Source organism: Macrobrachium nipponense, chromosome 36 (genome assembly GCF_015104395.2).
Source record: "Macrobrachium nipponense isolate FS-2020 chromosome 36, ASM1510439v2, whole genome shotgun sequence".
NCBI lineage: Eukaryota > Metazoa > Arthropoda > Malacostraca > Decapoda > Palaemonidae > Macrobrachium > Macrobrachium nipponense.
In genome coordinates this window covers 61888098-61908392 of record NC_087220.1, presented here as the reverse complement: position 1 = coordinate 61908392, position 20295 = coordinate 61888098, and the positions used below count along the sequence as shown (strand labels likewise).

Below are 20295 nucleotides of genomic sequence, written 5' to 3'. Positions count from 1 at the left end.
TTGTGAATAGCCTACGTGTTTTTGGCACTTCTGTTGCAGTGTCAGTGAATGTGTGGCACTCCCTTTGCAGAGTGTCATGTCATAGCACTGTTGTTGTGTCAGCACGTGCTATTTCCAATGCTGAGTGTCAGCATCCAACCCTCCCTTCCCTCAGCTTCAGAGATCTGGCATTCCTTCTGGTGCAGAGAGTGTGGAACAAGACAACTTGGCATAATTCTGGATGCTGGTAGCTTGAATGTATGGATGCTGCAATATTGCTTAAATGTGCCGTATACTATTCCCCCCTCTTGCTGAGTTGTATTTGTTGTTTCTGAATGGGTGTATTCGTGTTTTAGTTGATTTATGTTGGTTTAGATTGCTGCGTTTCTTTCTATTGCACTTGGACAGCATCAAGGCCGTGGGTTTTTCCCAGGTGAGCAAGCCAAAGGCGTCAGTGTGATGATGTGGCAAAACCCTTTGAGGGCTGAATAAAAAGCGTTCAGAAATCTCCATCTTCGTCTTAGACTTGCAGGATTGATATCAAGGTTGCAAGCACAAGGATATGTCAGCTGCGATGCCTCAAACCATCTTGTTCTTGTGAGATGTAGAGACCAGAAAGAAAGGTGTTAGGGGTTAACTCCGGGTGAAACCTGTGGGGTACCTTAATACCTAGGGGTCCAACCTGCATGTTTTCAGCAAAGTGGTACAGGTAATGGATAACTTTTGCTCATTTTTATCTGCTATCACAAAAACAAAGTACTAGATGTATACCCTGTCCTAAAACTTAGCTCAACAGTAAGTAAATCTGAAGAGGTAAGTATGTAAGCTTTCTTCTGGCAGCTGTCCAGAACAGGGCTCATTGAAGGAAGGGCCGAGCAAAGAGTTGACTAGAACAGAGTAATAATGCTTGACAGGGGATTTGATTCATTCATATTCTGTTTGCCTGTCTTGCTGTCCTACTGTTTGTCCATCTGCTTCACACATTACCCTTGGCCGTGGCCGAACAGTTTGCCTACGGACAGTTTGCCTATGGACGGTTTGCTTACCGGACATTTTGCCTACGGACGATATGCCTACCGGACATCATTGGACACTCTATAATAAATTGCGTATTCTTTATTTGCAATTTAAAATTAATAATGTTATTTTGTTCCCATATATATATGTGTGTACCGCTTTTCCTTTGTCATTTAGATTCAAACAAAAGAATTAACTCAAAATTGGCTTGTTATTGCACTTAAAATTACCATGTATATAAAAAATTCTCAAATTCATGTCTAAAATTTTTTTTAATTATATATAAATAAGAACTATTTAATCAGATCCAATAAAAAAAGGTCTAAAATAAAAGGATATATTAATTTTTTTTTTTTTTTTATTGTGAGCATTGCTACGAAGAAACCTAAGAACCGGGGTGATGTCATACTTTTCTACCAAGTCTTTCAGTCGTTGATTGATGTTCTCGTACTTTTTCTTCATCGGTGGCAAAGCAATTCCAGCATTCGCTTCATCAATAAGGAGTTCGGTGCCAGCTTGCTCTTTACGCCATCGGTCTACAAGTCGACACAGAGTGTGGTGTGTAATGGCCACCCGTAAGTCGAAGGCTCTGTGCCAGCCTTCTATCGAGTTGTTGGTGCGAGGTAAATCTTGTAAGACTCTTTCATGAACATTCCAAACTTCTTGAGGAAAAACGGGGCGTCTTCTTCGTCCTCGCCGCACATTTCCAATCCACGTAGCCTCGAAATAGGTTAGATAGTCTCCCAGGATGTTGTCCGTTTCCTCGTCCAGTGATGACACAAATTGTACAAGCGTGTCGCCAACATCTTGTAAAGGAACAAATGCAAGCGCTTGGAGTGATTTAGATATAAGCTACAGAGATTTGAACTTGGCTCAAAAGGTGCCAAATCCATAGGGATCATTACTCTGAACCTATTTCATTAGTAAGAGGTTAAGGTCACTGGAAAGATGTAGAAGGTAAGGGCCTCTCATGACCATAAACTATTTCGGTATGGCAAGGCCAGAGCCTCTATGTCTAATGCAGACTTTGCTTTTCTGAACAGTAAAGGTGTTCTGCATGTAATTCTGAGCAGAGATGTCCAGACCATGACTTCCAATACAGAGTTTCTCAGGACCAGTGTGTGTGTGTGTGTGTGTGTCATGATTTTTACAAATTTATGAGAGCAAGGACACACTGATAGTCCATGTTTACGTATGTGTAAATGTTATTACCACAATAAATTTTTGGTGCTGCGTTTGTGTAGAATTGTTCTAGCACATCTATCAAATAGTCCATTTTATATTTTTACTGGAGGAGGTATTAGTCCTGATAGGGCAGTTATTATTAGGTTATTCTTTTTGTTGCTGTTCGAAATGTAAATATTCTATGAAAAGATGTACTTAAAGGTTATTAATGAACGGATTTCCCCATATTGAAAAGAAACTTAGTAAAATGCAGATGAAGCCTGAGACTATGAACTACAAATTAGAGGCCTGGTATTATGCTACAAATAAAACGTCATTGTACTAAACTAAATGTTTTAATGCTCATATATCATTTCACAACGCAAATACTGCGACATTCATTCATAACAGGGCAACAAATACAATTTGAGAACAAAAATGTTAACTGTTGTACTATAAAGCACCTGGGATTTTGACGCAACCATTAAAGTCCATGGCAGAAGATTTCAGGAAACGTCCCAGTAGAATTTTCAGTTTGGGTAACACTGAGATGCAGCTGGGAGATTGTACACCTGCAAAAGAAGAAAGTGTTGATAACAAATAGGAATTATTAGTAGGAAATATTTTACCTCAAAATCGTCTGACATTCATGCTTTCATCAGATCGATTGGAGATGGAGAAATCACATAACGAGGTGAAAGGTAACTCAATACCTTGCTTATGGAGAATTCTGGCTGATAGTAATCATAGACTACAACAGAGCCTGGCTTTGCATCTTCCACATTGACTTGGCGTGTGACCCGGAAAGTGACGCAGACCTCTTTGGCTGTGAATTCTTCAATGTAGAAGGAGACTTTGTTGCCGTCGACTTCGTATCTTTTGATGATGTCTTTGTTTTCCTTCAGCAACTTTTTCAAGTCCTCCTTCTCTGGTATGTAACCAGAAACGAGGTTGACTTCAATAACAGCCATATTGGAAGCTCCGTCAGGTAGTAGGTAAGCGGCACAAGCGGAGATACGCTTCGTCACGCAGAAAGGATCTTCCTCTGTTCTGGAGTTCACTCTCAGGCTAAATGCATCGCTCGCTTCAGGCTCGGGGTCATTGTAACGGAGAACAGTCTGCAAAAGAAAAAAATTTAATTAGTAAAGTGTCAGATTTAAGGGTGGTTATGGCTGATGTTGAATTTGTATTTTGTCAGCAGCCACTGTTTTGTTAAGAAAAAACCCTTTGTTTACAACTCTGCTGCTGATACTCACCTGGAGTACAGCACAACCCTGGCCCTCCATCCTGAAGGAGACATTAGTTGGAAGGATTGGCAAAGATGTCTCTTGATGTAAGAGTTTGTTAGATTCTATGATGCTGAATGAGTGGGAAAAGTCATTCGCCTCGACTAGAGCTTTGACATTCAGGTCGCCCTGGTACTGCGTAGACTCGTAACTGGCCAGAGCCTGAAGAGCAACAACTGTATCCTGAAAGAGGAAAACATAAAGTAAATTCATTTGTATGGTTGACATTGAAGAGTTACATTAAGGGGAATTTAATTCACATCGTTTAAGAAAGTCACTTTTATTTGAATTTTGTACTGGGAATCCTAGGAAGTTCTTTCGTTTGCTTAGTTTAACCATCCTGGAACGGTCACCTACCTGTGTGGAGTAGAAACCACCTCTGCCACTCCTCTGAGTGGTAATCCATTTGACCACTTTTCTTGCTTGTAGTTCGTGAGCTTTAGGATCTGTGGTCATCATAGCCAAGATGGCGTATCCAGCCGTCTCAACCTCTAGTGACTTACTGCTTGCTGAAGAGAGGAAATGTCACATGGATTAAGTAGGTGTTAAGCCTTTATATCACTGATACAGATACTTGCAAGAATAGAATAAAATAAGGTTTGAATACAAGGAAAGAAGTATGGGTTTCACATCATACAAACTGAGATTTTTGCAAAACTAATAGATGATTTTTAAGCCCTTTAAGGTTAGTCTTTTTAATGAGAAATAAGAAATCCACATTAGAGAAACCAAATTTGGTATCAAATGGTGGTTTCATAGTTGGCAAACAGAGTATCCACAGTTACATGCAAGAAATGTCCACTTTGTCTTACCTGGATAGGCACCTGCTCCTTTTGGCAGCTCCCAGTGTGTCGAGTTTTTGGTAATTGTAGCTTGTTGCAGTAGCTGTAGAAGCACTCCAGGAGCCTCTGGGACTCCAGAAAGGGCCAGAGCATAGGCTTTCAGGGCCATCGTGTAAGAGTCTCTGGCATTGTCTTGAATGAGGCACCTCAGAGCCTTTTGCACTGTGGGGTCTGATGCAGAGACTTCGGATTCCAGAAGAGATATCAGGATGTATGCTGTCAGTGGAACATCTGAGGACTTTCCAGTGCCAAGGCCTCCCTGTGAAGGGATTTTTCGTTTATTTTGGATTTAAGCTAATTTGTCTCATTGTTGGGGGTCCCATAGAAAGTGAGTGGCCAAGATATCTCCTGTTAAACATTCATATTATCAATTCTCTTCTTATTTCAGAGTAAAGATCATTGGTTGCTGTTAACCCTAGATTGCATGTTAGAACACCCGAAACTAATATGACTGTACACTGCCCTTGATTTCTGTAGCCTAGATATGCAAGTTAGGAAGTTCTTAAGAAAATAGTAGAAAGAGAAAGCTGGCTAAGATATGTAATGTTTACCTGTTCTGGTGTTGGTGTAATTAGGTGTTAAATATGTTGTTGGTGTTGAAATTCAAGTATTGTTTTGGTGAAAAGTTTAGTTTGATACCAAATTCACTTGTTGATGACTGGTCTAGAACTGAGGTTATCAGTGTATCACCTTTATGCGTTTATAAGTTCCACATGCAAAATTTCATAAAGGAATGTACTGTCTTACCTTCAGCCCCTTGCTGAAAACTTTTCCGATGGATTGAGCGCAAGTTCCATTGCCATAGTTATTGATTAGCCATGTCGTTGTCTCATTCAGGCTTCCCTCGTCAATCTGAAAGAATGTTGTGTGTAGAAGGTGAGCGTTGAAAAGATGTGGGTCTGGATGAGCCTTTTAATTGTCAGGTTCAGTGATAAATGAATAGTTGTTGATGTAACAGTTTTAAGAAGCTTTCTCTGCTCAAGCTTTTATCGTGAAAATGTTTAAAATTACATTAGGTTTTTAAAATACAATAGTGGTCTGGTAAAACTCAGATATACTTAACTTAATGCATTACCAGCATGTGTGGAATTACCAAAATAAACTGTACTAACCATTATAAATTCTCTTGCTTGAGAAAAGGACTTTAGGACAAAAGCAGTAAGCCAGTTTGAGCCCGAGTCATCAGCCTTGCCAAATGCACTGTAGGAACCATTACTGTGCCTATATAGCAACTGGCGTTGATATCCTGTAAGGAAAAAAATGTCCAAGATTGTTATTTGGCAACGTGAATTCGAATTTGGTATTGTTAGCTCTAAGGTTTCCCTGTTATTGGATTTCTTGATAATGTGAAATGAGAATAACTTACTGCACAACTAGGGAAATGTTACGTGGCTTAAAATTCAAGAGTCAGGTAATGCCACTTATATTTGTTGCCTCGTTGTCACCTTTAAAATACGGCAGATTAAGATTTGAACTGTCTGTGCTTGGAGGATTTCTGTGCGGTGTTCAAGGAAAGTAACATTCATTGCTGTATATTATTAGTAAACTTTGGTTCTGTAATTTACCTGTTCTCATGAACTTGAGTAGCTTGTCCTTTGCTTCCGAGGTCTCTTGTCTTGTAGCTTGTAAGTACTTCAAGATGAATACATTTGGAGCAAAGTTCACCATGTTCTGTTCCCCACATCCGTACGGCATACGAATGAGAGATCCAAGGTTCTGTCCGTGGAACATGAGTTATATTTAGTGAGAGATTATTTGGGGTCTTGCTTCATATTATACTCTGTTAGAATTATCAGGAATTTATGACTAAAACGCCTTTCATTGATAGTTAAGAAAGATCATCTTTGATAGTATTGAGACGAGTCTTACCTGTAAAGATATGGCCAATAGATCCCCTACGGCAGTGACCCATGCCCTTTCAGATCCTTCCACCATACCCAGGGGTACAATTAATTCTGCTGTGTCCAAGGAGTCTTGTCCTTCTGCTACTTCTGCATGATAAGACAGGAAAGATAGTGTGCTAATTGGGGGTGTAATTCCTTTTAATACAAGTCTGCTCAAGTGTAAATCCCCAGTGTCTTCAAAGTAAATCCATATGTTCATGAAAACCATTCCAATTGTGTCATTTCTCCGTGAAAAGGTACAAATTTATTCAAGGTTCTAGCTTAAAACAAGATTTTTTTTAATATTCCTTGTTAATTAGTATTCAGATATAAGGAGAGTCATGAGCTGAACGTTAGCAAAGCTTACCATTGGCACAGATGTATTTGCTCCAAGTTTCTTCCCTTAAGAAGCCTTCTGCCTCTACTGTTATGGGCCTTACAAGTGCATCTCTGAAAAATAAAACATTTTCTTTGTTTACAAAGAATTGAAATTCAAGTCCATGGGAAGAAAAAATATTGTCAGGCTTAGAATAATTCCTTCGAGACTTTATCGGACAAAGATAGATGTTGTATGAGTTGCTGTGTCTCACAATATTTTCTTCATTCTATGCTCTTGAAACAATACCTTTTTTTAACATCGTTAGAGTTAACACCACCGCAAGACAAAGATGTTTCACTGTCCACAAAGGCTCTGACAGTAATGTTCACTTCTCCTATAATGGTGGGTTTTATTTTGATGGTGTGGACGTGCTTGTCCTGTGCTCCAACGCAGGATACCCTTTGGCCTGCTGGCAAGCTAGCGTTGTCTTCTCCTATAAGCTCAAATTCTGTACTGGCATCCAGGGTAACCCTCACCTGAAGAGATAGAGTAAGAACCGATAGCATCCATTCACTGACTTGTTATTCTGAGCTAGATTTTGCCAAGTTAGCGCCGCTTCCCAGTGAGTTGCAGCAGCAGCTACTCATGTTGATAAATCAGAGTATAGTAATGGTACTTTATCATGTTATGTACTGTAGTAAAACTTTGGTAGAGTTATAAGAAAAATACTTGATTCAACACTCACTGGCAAGGGTTGCTGAAGGTAATTGAAGACAGAGATCTTGACTGGCAGGATTTCTCCTCTCTTGATGGAGGGAGGAAGTGTGAGGTCCACAAAGAAGGTGGTGTAGGTGATGAGAGAAGCCCTTTCCGATACGCCAACACCTACCTCTGGATGGACGCACACGGCCTTTCCAACCCATTCGGTAATTGTGTCAGGGACCTCGACTTCCTGTTTGAGCGTTCCATTTGACCTTTAGAGGGAAAATTTCGAATATCAAGCTGATTTTCTCACTAAATTCAGGTAGCTGTAGTCATGAAAAGTCGGTGATTTAAGATACTCACTCAACATGAACAGAGAATGTGCACTTACGGAACAACCACGAGATTCCAAAGCCAGGTTTCTGGGAAGTCTGTTCTTGGTTCGTCACCTGATGTATCGCCTGCAGCAGGTGATGCGGGCGTAAAATGTGATATTGATTGAAAGCTTAGAGACTCGGGTCGTAGACCTCCACTTCTAGTATCAATTAATCCACCAACATAAAGAGCTAGAAAAAGAAAAGAAAATGTCTGCTCATTATCCTGCAGTATCTCAAGTTGCTACCAAGTTTCAGAATGGATTAAAACAAAATGTTGACCTAGTACTTTCATGTTAGTGAGAACATGAAAGTGCTGGGTTAACTTCTTGTTTTAATCCTTCTGCCACCTCAGTGATAATTTGTGCATGTGTTGTAGTATTGTTGTAGTTCCTTATATAACAACCAGTTAATACTTATTCTTTAACAATCAGCTCCTTTCTAGAATGGGAAAATTGACTTTTGTATATGATAGTACTATTACTTGTAGTCACTTCAGTCTACTTTATAAATATAAGTCTTATTACATAATATGATATGTAGTTGGAATTCATGATTGTAGGTCTAGGACATTGGATTCTCCCCACACCCAGCCCCAACCACCCACCATTAAGATCTTTACACTGAAAGTGTTTCTTTAATCTCTAGCATCATCATTTATTTTTCTAATTCTGATCATCCTTGGCACTCCTCATGAAGCCGTAAGCCTCACAAAGATTTTCCTTGAGCTTCGTAGCACTGCCCTAGCTTCAGTGAAACAGTGTTTAGTACAGCATCATTCATGAGATAGGTGTTAGAAGAAAAATATTGCTATGGTAGTCATTCTTACCTTTGGCGCATGGTCTAGTTTCCAGCGTTAGGTCCGTGAAGATGTAAAGGCCGGATTGCTGTGGAAATCAAGAAATTATTATCTTTGTAGTTAAAGTGGGAATAGAATATTTTATGACAGATTAAGGAATTGTATGGGAGGCTATACATTTCATATATTTTTCGAGAAGTTGCGCATGAATTGTATTTTTCAGTTTCTTACTTACGTCAAACATACGTAGAGTATCGACATAATCTGTGTAGTAATTGTACATTCCTTCATCTGCAAAGAAGACAGGTCATATTAAAGACTATGAAGATGAATCATATGATGCAATGTTGTTTTTTCAGGCTATGCTCATGAATGAATCAAATATTTGGAGGCAGGCTTTTACTTGTGCTGATGTGAAACTTCTAAACCCACCTTCAAGATCTGTTTGCAGCTGCCTCCTGCAGTGCTTGTAGTCATCCACCTGCTGATGGGACCAAGGATTGAGATTGTAATGATTGTCGTTCACAAAGAAACTGTCAACAGTGACTGTATCCTCTCTGCCTGATACCAATTCGACGCTCTTATCCACAACACCTACAGGTCAAAGAGATCTGTTAACAGTTACAAGACTTGAAAACCAAGAAGCAAAGCAAATATGTATTTAAAATAAAATTCCTCAAGTTTTTTGAAATAGGAATAACTTTCTTTAATGTTTTCATCATAGTTTTTAGCCAAATCACGATGATGTGGCACTGACAACTTACCATAGCTGCATATAGAATCTGGAGCAGAAACTAACGTTAATGAAGCTGAGTCTCCTGGTTGGGTCCTGTTGGTGGACCAGGAGAAGTCTACTTTGTTAGGTAGGCACTTTTCTACAGTCATCTCCTTTGCATCAGAGACCAACTCTCCGTCGTCTTTTATGTACCATACCAGTACCTGTAACGGTGAATTACTGTATTTTAAGAGGATTTGTATATCCAAAGCTAGACTCAGTAATTTATTTTGTCATGCTTGATGGAATCGAAACATTTAAAGGTAAACTAGTTAAGTTAAAGAAAGAAAATGATAAAAGGATATTTTGTATTATGGTTGTTGACCATTTGCATTCCTTACCTTTATCTTTGGCGATGCAGTCGAAGGCAGACTCACTGGAATGTCAAGAACACCAGTGACAGCATTTGCTGGGATGGGAGATATAGGATCTCTGAAGAACTCTCCCTCGAAAGGCAACTTAGAGGAAGCCAGGTCGTACTCTTGTGACTTAAAGTATTGAATTTTTCCTCGTGACATAATCTGCGGTTGAAGGAAATAGGTTAAGCAGGGATTTCATCAGGTGAAATAGCAAAATAGATTTTAACAGGCTGGTTCTCATCCATAAGATTTTGTTTATTGGTGTGAGTTAAGTTTTTGTGGTCGTATAGAATGAAGAAAAAGAGAAGTGTAGGTTCTCTGAGTGTATGGAAATGTGTATACTTATTCATTGACTTTAGCATAAAATGTAAACATTCTGAGTACTATTTTACCTGAACATTCAGAACAGCAGACTTTTGTTGAACAGCTGCAAACAAGACCCTTAATGTGTGGCTGGTTTCCTCACCACTGGAACAGTTGATAGTCTGCTCTGGAGCATGGATGAGCAGTGATGAGTTTGATGGAGAGTAGAACCTCTTCACAGAGCTAGTATATCTCGCTTCGTTTAAAAGTGCTCTGGTTACCAGATGTTTGATCTGTTGGATGGAAATCGGTGTAACTAGTTTAGGAGTGTTATCTTGTTTTCAGACCTTTTAATTGTATATGCACAGTATTGACATGATAAAACTGAAACCAGCTGTTGAGTACTCACCGTTACTTTCTTGCTTTGAGGATTGTTTAAGTAAACTTTCACAATGCCGTCTGAAGGGGTAGTGATGTTACGGCAAGATACTCCGTGGCAGATCTCGAGGGGTTCTCCACCAGCAGGGGATCCATCATGTGATTTAGCCAGTACCTTGTGAGAAGCAAAGTCATCAGTTAGGATTATATATGTCTCCCAGAGTTTTTGGAAAATATATCAGAAAACATTTAGTTTGTGGGAGTAATGTTATCCTGAGTCCCCTAGTACAGAATAGCATTCCGGTTATGGGTTTTGACCCATCAAGTTGTTAAGACCTGCTCTCCTCAGTATTTGAGGGACCTACTACAGTTTACACAACCAATAAATCGACCTGGTACAAGACTTGTTACTGTTGGTTTAAAGTCGGTAGAGCTGCGTTTTCCCTCAGTCTGTGGCTCCAGAGTCTTGAAATCTGCAGCTCCTTAATTAAATAACAAGCTTCCTCTACAACTGAGGGAGATTGAGGATTTGAAGCCTTTCAAAAAGAAACTTAAAACCGTTTTGTTTATTCGATGCTATGATATGGAAGATCAAATAGTGAATGTGGAATTTGCAGCGTGATTAAATACATCCGACGAATTAACTGTAACTTGACAATGTGGGTCCTGGTCCAAGCACTATGGAAGTGGTGCGCGACCGGGATAAGCCGTCAGCAAGTAACAAGTATGTGTGAGAAGCGAAAAATTAACTAGACAAAACCAGAAAATGTATCTACTGGAACTTGTGAAATGCATGAAATGTACCTTGAGGGTGAAAGGCAAGTTGGGTTTCATAAATTCGTCCCTGAACAATGCTTCAAAGTAGATTGCCGTTCTTTCAACGCTGACTTCTCCCTTGCCTGTCTCAGCTGCCCCGGTGCCCTCCTCTGTAACTGTGGCCACAGCCCTGATGTTGTAAACATTGCAGTCAATCATTTGCAAGTGATAGGACTCGATTGTTATTTCACTGCAGCCAGAAATCTGGAAATGAATGCTCTAGTTATAGGACTAGCATGGAAAACTCAGTATAATGCAGAATAGCCTTGTTTACAAGCATTATTTAGAATATATAGTGTGTTATTCAAAGAATATTTAAAAATTACCGGTTTTTTGGTTATTAATTTTGAATCAATACTTTGAGTGTGAGACATTAGCCACGTGGGTTACATTAGTAAAAGTTAACTGCAATGAGTCTCAGATGGCTAAAATATATAGTTACAACTAACTTACCGTGTCGTTCTTTGTGAAGACTGATTGGCATCCAAGATTTTGCAGGTTGCTGACCTCCCAAGAAATATTCCCTCTGACTGGTTCACCAAAATTGTATCTGTTCCACACAGGAGTATAAGATAAAATGACTGGATTGAAGTCAGGCACAAATTTGTACAGATGCAGTTTATGAAAATGGAGGAAATTGTAAGAAATACAGACTTGTTAAGTTTTTGACTTGCTGAGGCTCATACTATCACAAATTTTGTAAAAGCCTCTTTTTAAGTTTTGACACTGAAATTAATGATGAAAATGAAGTCACTTACTTGGCGCAGGCAGTAAAGGTAATGTTGCTGGCGGTTGCCAGAATGTATTTAGGTGGTTTCACAGTGACCTCAAACTTGGGCAGGACATATTCTTTCACCTCAAAGGTGGTTGCAGTTTCAGTACCCTTTTCATTGTTCAGTTTGATGCGGTAGACTCCCTGACGGGTTAATAAGGAAGTATATCTTAGTTTTACCAGATCACTGAGCTGATTAACAGCTCTCCTAGGGCTGGCCCGAAGGATTAGATATTTTTACATGGCTAGGAACCAATTCGTTACCTAACAACGGGACATACAGCTTATTGTGAGATCCGAACCACATTATATTGAGAAATGAACTTCTATCACCAGAAATAAATTCCTCTGGTCCCGCGTTGGCAGAGCCGAGAATCGAACTTCAGACCACCGGATTGGTAGTCGAGCACGAAATCCATTCGTCCAACGAGGAACTTGACGGGTTAATACCATTGATCAGTTGAGCTATCCAGAGTATATGAGCTGAGTGTAGAATTTTTCAACATTACCAAGTTAATACAAAGATGATTGCAGATTAGAGAAAAGCTAGACAATATACTTTACCTCCTCAGGTTCATCAGCAAGTTGGAATGAGAGATGCACCAGGCCTTTGGAGTTGTCAACGTCTAACCATTGGGCAATTCGGTTGTTAGATGGAGTTGTTATGTAGATCTCTTGGTACTGCAACATAAGAAAACGAATTGCAATTATAAGATGAAATGTCAAGTATGATAGAAACAATTATTTAACATTGCCTGCCATTAACATGTGTCCACACTACACAACATGTTATAAACACACGTTGATAACTTATGGCATCCACGTCACTAACAAGTTAAAAACATGTCAGCAATCGTAAGTACAGAATAAATATTTGGCAGATGCAGGATAATCACATGAAGCACTGGTTAGTTTTTGTGTTCAACAAATGACTGTACATCACATTGCACATAATCCAGCATCTCTCTGTACAGCAGGAAAAAATATTAACTTTAAAAACAACTGAAGTGGTCAAAGTTTGGTCAAAAACTCACGTTTTCAGTGGAAATATTCATCAGGGGACCAGAGTGTGTCAGCACTCTGAACTGGACTGTTTGCCCTGGTTTGTACAGATACTTGTCAGTTTGCACAATTGTCTTGTTGTGGTTTGCCTGACGATCTATAGCACCGGTATGGTTGACAGCAATGCCATCAAGCACTCCGGTGATGGATATGGTATCGCGTCTTGGCCACGGCGTTGGTTCTTGTGTTGCGTCTGATATGGGAATGTTGCTGCAAAGGTGTTGGTCACCTGGAAAGTTCACTTTTTTTAGCTAAAAGTCAGATCTGCTGTTCTTTTTGCAGGTTTATTAGTTTATCCTTATCTTAACTCATCTTTAAGAAGACCTATACATTGGTAGGCATTGATCAGTGGACTAACAACTCTATTAGCATCGACAAAGGACCTTACCTGGCGGCACCTGTATGGATTGCTCTGTCAGCAGTTTTTTCTCTAGTTCCTCCTCATCTGGGAAGAAGCCTTGTCGTCGCGAAAGATGATGGATGCTGATGGTTATTTTCCCCTGTGGGGCCTGAGGATTATTCACCTGGACACACACCTGCAATTCCCCTCCTGGAAACCACTTCTTGGGGACTGTGACCACGTAGCTCCTGTTGGGGTCAGAGAGAGAGACAATAAGTTTTCCTTTAGTAATTTGGTGCGATTCGTACGAGCCAACTGATAAGCTTTGGTGAGATGTCTGTCGCTTTGGTCTGCGAATCGCAGTGTTCCGTTTCTGAAGAGGACATGGAATTCAAGCAGAAGTATTAAGAAGTAAAAGATGCACAAAATCGAGTTTTCTTCCCAGGGTGTAATGTTGTCTGAAACTTTCAACCACGGCCCATGAAAATCTTAGCCGCCGTCCATGAAACGTTCAGCCACGGCCCGGTGGTGGCCTGTGTTGCTGGTACCTATACGATTATGGCTAACTTTAACCTTGAATAAAATAAAAACCAGTTAGGCTAGAGGGCTGCAATTCGTAATGTTTGATGATTGGAGGGTGGTTGATCAACATACCAGTTTGCAGCCCTCTAGCCTCTGTAGTTTTTAAGATCTGAGGGCAGACGGACAGACAAAGCCGTCACGATAGTTTTCTTTTACAGGAAACTAAAACATGCAAAATTCGAACGAGCCATTTGGTTTTGCCCTGATACACTCCCGTGACTTCCCTTTCTGATCGTCGCGAGAGTCGCATGATGGAGAATACTGCCATAATTTAAAAACATTTCCATTCTTTGGCCATCGTTCCGTGTCGTGGTGGCATTGAGGAACGATGTCTCTTATTAAAACTATAATGACAGTGCTTGGAAGTTGTACAAAATAAAATGTAGACTGAAGAGCTGCTGGTGAAAACGCACCAGGCTCAAGTCAAGGTGGGATGAGCATCCTACTGGAAACGAGAAGGTTCATGTGTCTTGATTTAGACCTGTCACGAAAAAGTGGACACGAAATATTCAATATGCTCCTGTCGATGTTGATGTATTAAGATTTCGTTTTGTCAGATTCATTTGAATTGAATTTATATCGGCCAAATCTGAAATCTGCGTCAGTTTAGAACTGAAAGAGTCTGTCAGTCTAGGACGGAGTTGATGCCACTTTATGACCCGAAGTCTGTTATAGAGTCAAGAACTGAAAGTATGCCTTTCTAAAACTTTCTCTCTCTGAAGAAGTCTTTATTTTTGCTTTTAATTTATTTTTTTATTTATTCATATTGGTTTTATTTTATTCTATATTTTTTGTAAAGTTTTATTACTTTTGGTTTTAGTTTTAATTTCATTTTTATTTTATTTTTTTTGTAAAATTTCGTCTTACACTTTTAGAACCCTTAATTGCCTTGTTTTGCTTACACAAACGTACATGTATTATTGGCCCATGTGTAAATTCTTTGCAAAAGAACCCCATTTGGGTCATCGTTGCATATGCATGTTGAATAATTGAAAAAATACCCATTTGTTCGATGAGCAACCCATACCGCTCAGGAAACGTTTAAACAGTCACTGCAAACAGTTACAGAAGACAGTTTTAAGGTTCAACACAAAACTCCAGCATTCTCTCACACCTCGTGTTCCCATACTCCCATGGCCTTGTTTTAAGAGGAAGATACCATTTCCTGTATGTATATCGGGCTTCTGATGGAAAGAAGCCAGAATCTTTACCATTCTCTGTATGTACAGCGATCTCCGGGGGGTTACAGGGCAGAATCTCTGCCATTCCCTGTATCTACAGTGATCTGGAACTTACAGACCAAAATCTTTGCCACTCCTTGTATCTCCAGTGATCTCCTGTAAGTCACAGGCCAGAATCTCTGCCATCCCTGCATCTACAGTGATCTGGGACTTACAGACCAAAATCTCTGCCACTCCTTGTATCTCCAGTGATCTCTATCTACAGTGATCTGAGACTTACAGCCCAGAATCTCTGCCATTCCCTGTATCTTCAGCGTCCCCCTGGGTTTACAAACAAAGGTATCCTGGCACCAGTACCGGTACCAATAAGTAGGTCCTGGGCGGGACCGCTATGGAAGCTCCGGCCACAATTTGGCAATCATGTTTATCGTTTCCTGTCGTGGTTTGCCTGTGCAAGAAGCCGTGACACGAAGTGAGGATAATTATCTCCAGTTATCGCCTGGACAGAGGACGTGTTCTGTGTTTTGGCACCCGCGTGGAAACGCCTACGTGAAACCACTTAAAAAAAAAAAAAAAAAAAAAAAAAAAAAAAAACACCTCTAGGCAGAATCTCAAGGACGCCTGAGAAGATACCAAGGTACCTGTCGCTTCAGGTGCCCAGAGCGGGCGTGCGGGCGTGTGGCGGGGGGGGGGGGGGGCGAATTCTTGCCACGACAACAAAGGACAAGTTTTCATGCGTGTTTATTCAATCAGAGATGGGTAGGTTCTCTGCAAATTGCTTACTCACAGTGAGGCGAGCGACACGCTATGAAATAATGACAGGGCCTTGATGTTTACATGTTTTTCCACGTACTAGTATCACCTCCTCTCTCTCTCTCTCTCTCTCTCTCTCTCTCTCTCTCTCTCTCTCTCTCTCTCTCTCTCTCTCTCTCTCTCTCTCTCTCGTACAGGAAATTATTAGCTATTTTGAAAACGTGGACACCGTCAATTGCATAGGAGGAACATCTGTTTCCGTTTTCCTGGTTTCCTATAGTCTTTCTTCCTCCAGTAGGCGATTTTCTAGCTTTCCCCTTGGGTGAGGTTCTGGGCTTGTTGGTCTGTATGTGTGTGTCTGTCCGCCATCAGATCTTAAAAGCTACAGAGTCTAGAGGGCTGCAATTTGGTACGTTTGATGATCAGAGGGTGGGTGATCAACGTACCAATTTGCAGCCCTCTAACCTCAGTAGTTTTTTTAAGATCTGAGGGCGGACAGAAAAAGTGCTGACGGACAGACAAATAGCCGTCTCAATAGTTTTCTTTTACGAAAAAAAGAAATACTTTGTTACTCGTTTGAAATAGACATTGGACCAAGCTATGAGTTGAATCACTGTTTGAATTACTTATGAATCAAGGAGGTTTTACATAGTCACAGGGAAACAGACAAACAAATAAAAAAGTTGGCCTTCAACTTGACCGAGTGGGTGAGTTTTTCTTGCCAGAGGTGTATGGGTGGTAAGGACTGGTTAAGAAAGGTGGGGAACGATAAATACAAGACCTAAGGTGAAAAAAGAGAGAGCGGTAAATAATTGATGAAAGACAGATTGGTCATGAGTGAACGAAGACGCAGTCTGAAAAAGAAATAGTTAGCATAAACCATAATGTAAATATACTTGAATATATAGTAACCACTTACCCCAAAGAAGAATTCACGAAACAAACAATGGCAAAGAACGCCTTCAGTTTGTTAGCGGACGAAGCCATCTTAGCGCCTACCCACTGCACCAATTACAATCGAATACCCTCTTTGCTTGGCACCTTTCCTTATACCCCATCTCACCTGGACGGGACGGGTTGCCAGATGTTCCCACCCACCGAAATTAAACGGGCGGGCAAACGTCATTATTGTCGTCATCAGCGAAGTATTTGCGTGAGAGATTTGCTTGTATCATGCACAGCGAGGTCAGGCGTTGATTGATGGCTCTGTTTATTGATCTTTATACATCTTTTAGGCGTGGCTTTTGTAATATGGGGTAAATTTCTCATCGGAAACCCGATGATGCACTACCCATCCTAGTCCGTGACGTCAGCGGGTTCTTCGTAGAAGGAAACAGTCTCTCTCTCTCTATCTCTCTCTCTCTCCTCAGTTACGTCCTTCAATTTCTCTTCTGCTTTCGCTGTGCGCTTTCCAACGTTTTTATGTATATAATTATTAGGGCCACTGTTTTTATTATTTTATCAATTCGGGAAATGACAAGTTCCCGAGGCTCAAACGTAGTTTCCTGAGCGTTGGAAGAAGAAGAAGAAGAAGAATGAGAGGAAGATCTCGAACAATGCATTATGCATCGGCAAACGTATCTCTGACCAAAAGTCTTTTCCGCATATTTGGGTTTTCCCCAAAAATCTCGGAAATTATTGACGGAAGTCAGTGCAGCATCTGCTTCTGCCGATGCTGCTGCCTGCATACGGGATGCCCTAGGAGCGAGAGCCCGTGCTGGCATAAGGCCAGCTCAATTTTGAAACAACAACAACAACAGCTAGCTGCTGCTTTGCATTCGTGTCGCCTGTGGTGGTATGCGTCCATTGATTTCCTTCCCGTGACCTGTATGCATAAAGAAAGAGAGAGAGAGAGAGAGAACGCGAGAGGATGGGCTTCTCAAAACTAAATTACGAGGCGTGTGTGTGTGTGTGAGAGAGAGAGAGAGAGAGAGAGAGAGAGAGAGATTTAACCTCACTCAAACCTGACGTTCGAGTGTTTGAATCCCTATAAAGGCTTTCTCTAAAATGAGGCTCAAGGCTTTTGATAATGACCGTCTTCAAAAAAAAGTATGTGAGGAATTTTGCGCATTAAAAAAAGCCATTTTTGTAAGGTAGCCTAGTAATTAATATACTTAATGATATATTTATCATTATTCTAATTGCTTTTTATTAAATTAAACTCCTTGAGAGCGTCGTAATTATTAACATTGCTGTTGTTCAGGAAGAGCATCATCTGCTCGCTGATCATTCTTAACCTTGGAGAGGCCAGAAGCTAGACTTAAGCATCATTAAAGTTTCGTTAATCACAGAAGACATTCATCATCTTTGGTCGTCTTGACGTTGTGGCCAGTGGGCGAAAGTAAACTCTAATTAACTGAAGATGTTGCAAAAATGCAACAGACTTTTTTCGTTTATTATGAGTGGATATTATTTCATTTTTTTCTTTCAGAAATATCTTTGACTAAGGTGTGTTCGTGGCGTCCCCTTTGGCCCCTAGCTGAACCCACACTATTTTCCCCTTTTAATTCACCTCCATTCCCGATTCCTTGACTTTACCTTTTACTTTACCTCCATTCCACGATTCCTTGACTTTACCTTTTACTTTACCTCCATTCCCGATTCCTTGACTTTACCTTTTACTTTACCTCCATTCCCGATTCCTTCCTGTATCCAATCTTGCTGTCCAGCCTCTATAACAGTTATTTCTCATTGCAAATATGGCGTTTTTTACCATTTTTACCTTTAGGCCCTTATACATACTTCCCCATAGGGGGTTAGTGTCGTCAGTGCACCTCATGCAGTGCACTGTAGTCATTACTCAAGGGTCGTTGCATCCTCTCTCCCTAAGGCCCCTAGCTGCAACCTCTTTCATTCCTTTTACTTTACCTCCATTCATATTCTCAACGAGACCTACAACTAATTGTGGGATCCGAACCACATCGAGAAATGAATTTCTATCGCCAGAAATAAATTCCTCTGGTTCTGTGTTGGTAGAGCGGGTAATCGAACCCAGACCCTGATATCGGTAGTCAAGCACGTAACCGACTCGTCCAATGAGGAACTATATTCTTTTCTGAAACAATGCTTGACCCACACAATCCCATACCAGCCACTACTGGTTTAAACTGACGAAGAAAAGCTTCCTCAGGAATCATTATTATCCTTCAAGGACATACATGGCTGAAGATGTATCCTTGCGTAGATAACCGAAGGATATAAAGGAAAGTAGGAAAGGATTCTTGCCGAGTCATTACAGGAGTCTCCGCAGTCCTTCTCTGAAGGATTGAAGGTCCTTCGGACAGTTTGAAGATGGAGTTTCCTTGGTGATAATTGTTGTTATGCTTGATTTAGCCTCTGGCCCTTTTGAATATTTGCTTGTTTGCCTGTTTTTTTTTATTGCGGATGTGTGTGTCTTATTATAGACGCACACACGCACACACACATAAGAAGTGAGGTTACCTGACAAGGACATGTTTCTGTAGTTAGGGACAAAGCTATTGAGCCTTTGCATTTTATAAAGCTTCAAGCTTATCATCATATTCACAAAGACCTGCAGCTAGGCAAGCGTTACTCACCTAGTCATCAGTGACATGAGCACCAAACATAGTACTCCAGGATGTGAACAGAATATCTTTACCTTGTGGCACCTCTATAGATCCTTGCGACAGCTGAATGAACTCAGCAGCTTGAGTATGGACGATTTCGTCCCATGGTGGAGCCAGAGGATTCTTCACCTGGACACAGTGCGACCCCACCAGGAAGCCACTGCTTGGGCACTGTGACCACACAGCTCCTGGTTAGGTCAGAAATTGAGATAGTTAGCTGCTGTGTTGTATCTTCTCTCTTCTCATCTGAGTAATTGCTAGCCTGAGGCCTACATATGACACTAGTCTGTGGCCTACATATGACACTAGTCTGTGGCCTACATATGACACTAGTCTGTGGCCTAAATATGACACTAGTCTGTGGCCTACATATGACACTAGTCTGTGGCCTACATATGACAAGCTAAGGGACAGTGAACATGCATAAAGGTGAGTTTACACTAGGCTTCACCCCACGCTGCATGCGTAAGACTCATCACCAACTCCTCCCAAATTCTTGTTAACCCGCCTACTGGACTACTCATCAAGAGTCACGCTACATCACAAACTCACCCTAGAATTTGGGAGGAGTTAGTGATGAGTCTTATGCATACAGCGTGGGGTGAAGCCTAGTGTAAACTCACCATTAAGCCAGTGATTCCTCTTTGGTCTTGTTAATCGTCCAAAAGCAATTCTCAATTGGACAGACCTACTAAAAGTAAAGGGCGTTCAAACTGGTAATGGCTGTGGCCAGCAATACTTAGGGCTTCATTATCGTGGCCTGGCAACTGTTTTTAAGAAGTTCCCGCTGTTGATCGGTTCGTTGCCACGTCGCGATAATGAAAAATTCACAGAACTGTTAGGGGGTCCACTTCCCCCACCCCCCTTACCCCCACCACCACTGACCACCGGCAAGGTTCCTGCTTCTGTTATACCTGGGCGTCGTTGACCTCATGATATAGATATATATATATATATATATATATATATATATATATATATATATATAGAGAGAGAGAGAGAGAGAGAGAGAGAGAGAGAGA

At 40.8% G+C, this 20295-nt stretch overlaps 1 protein-coding gene across 1 annotated transcript; it reads right to left on the bottom strand.

Moving 5' to 3' along the window:
- Positions 1 to 2497: 2497 nt before the first annotated feature.
- On the bottom strand, positions 2498 to 16764 carry LOC135203772 (alpha-1-inhibitor 3-like). Its single transcript, XM_064233741.1, has 27 exons — positions 16606 to 16764; positions 13219 to 13418; positions 12803 to 13059; positions 12333 to 12449; positions 11755 to 11912; positions 11450 to 11546; positions 10985 to 11200; positions 10212 to 10355; positions 9892 to 10095; positions 9482 to 9661; positions 9130 to 9304; positions 8798 to 8959; positions 8601 to 8656; positions 8396 to 8453; positions 7584 to 7758; positions 7236 to 7464; positions 6797 to 7026; positions 6539 to 6621; positions 6158 to 6279; positions 5854 to 6004; positions 5401 to 5534; positions 5036 to 5140; positions 4259 to 4547; positions 3804 to 3955; positions 3417 to 3629; positions 2874 to 3278; positions 2498 to 2732 (listed from the first exon to the last, which is right to left on the bottom strand). The coding sequence occupies exons 1-27, from the start codon at positions 16671 to 16673 to the stop codon at positions 2691 to 2693; spliced, it is 4422 nt and encodes a 1473-aa protein (XP_064089811.1). The 5' UTR covers positions 16674 to 16764; the 3' UTR covers positions 2498 to 2690.
- Between the last annotated feature and the right edge of the window lie 3531 nt (positions 16765 to 20295).

Excerpts from the sequence above, each read along its gene's own strand:
- LOC135203772 (XM_064233741.1), bottom strand. The coding sequence starts at position 16,673 with ATGGCTTCGTCCGCTAACAAACTGAAGGCGTTCTTTGCCATTGTTTGT. Across the intron at positions 8,454-8,600 it reads ATACTCTACGTATGTTTGAC|CAATCCGGCCTTTACATCTT; the intron begins GTAAGTAAGAAA and ends TGATTTCCACAG. Across the intron at positions 3,279-3,416 it reads AGGGTTGTGCTGTACTCCAG|ACTGTTCTCCGTTACAATGA; the intron begins GTGAGTATCAGC and ends TTTCTTTTGCAG.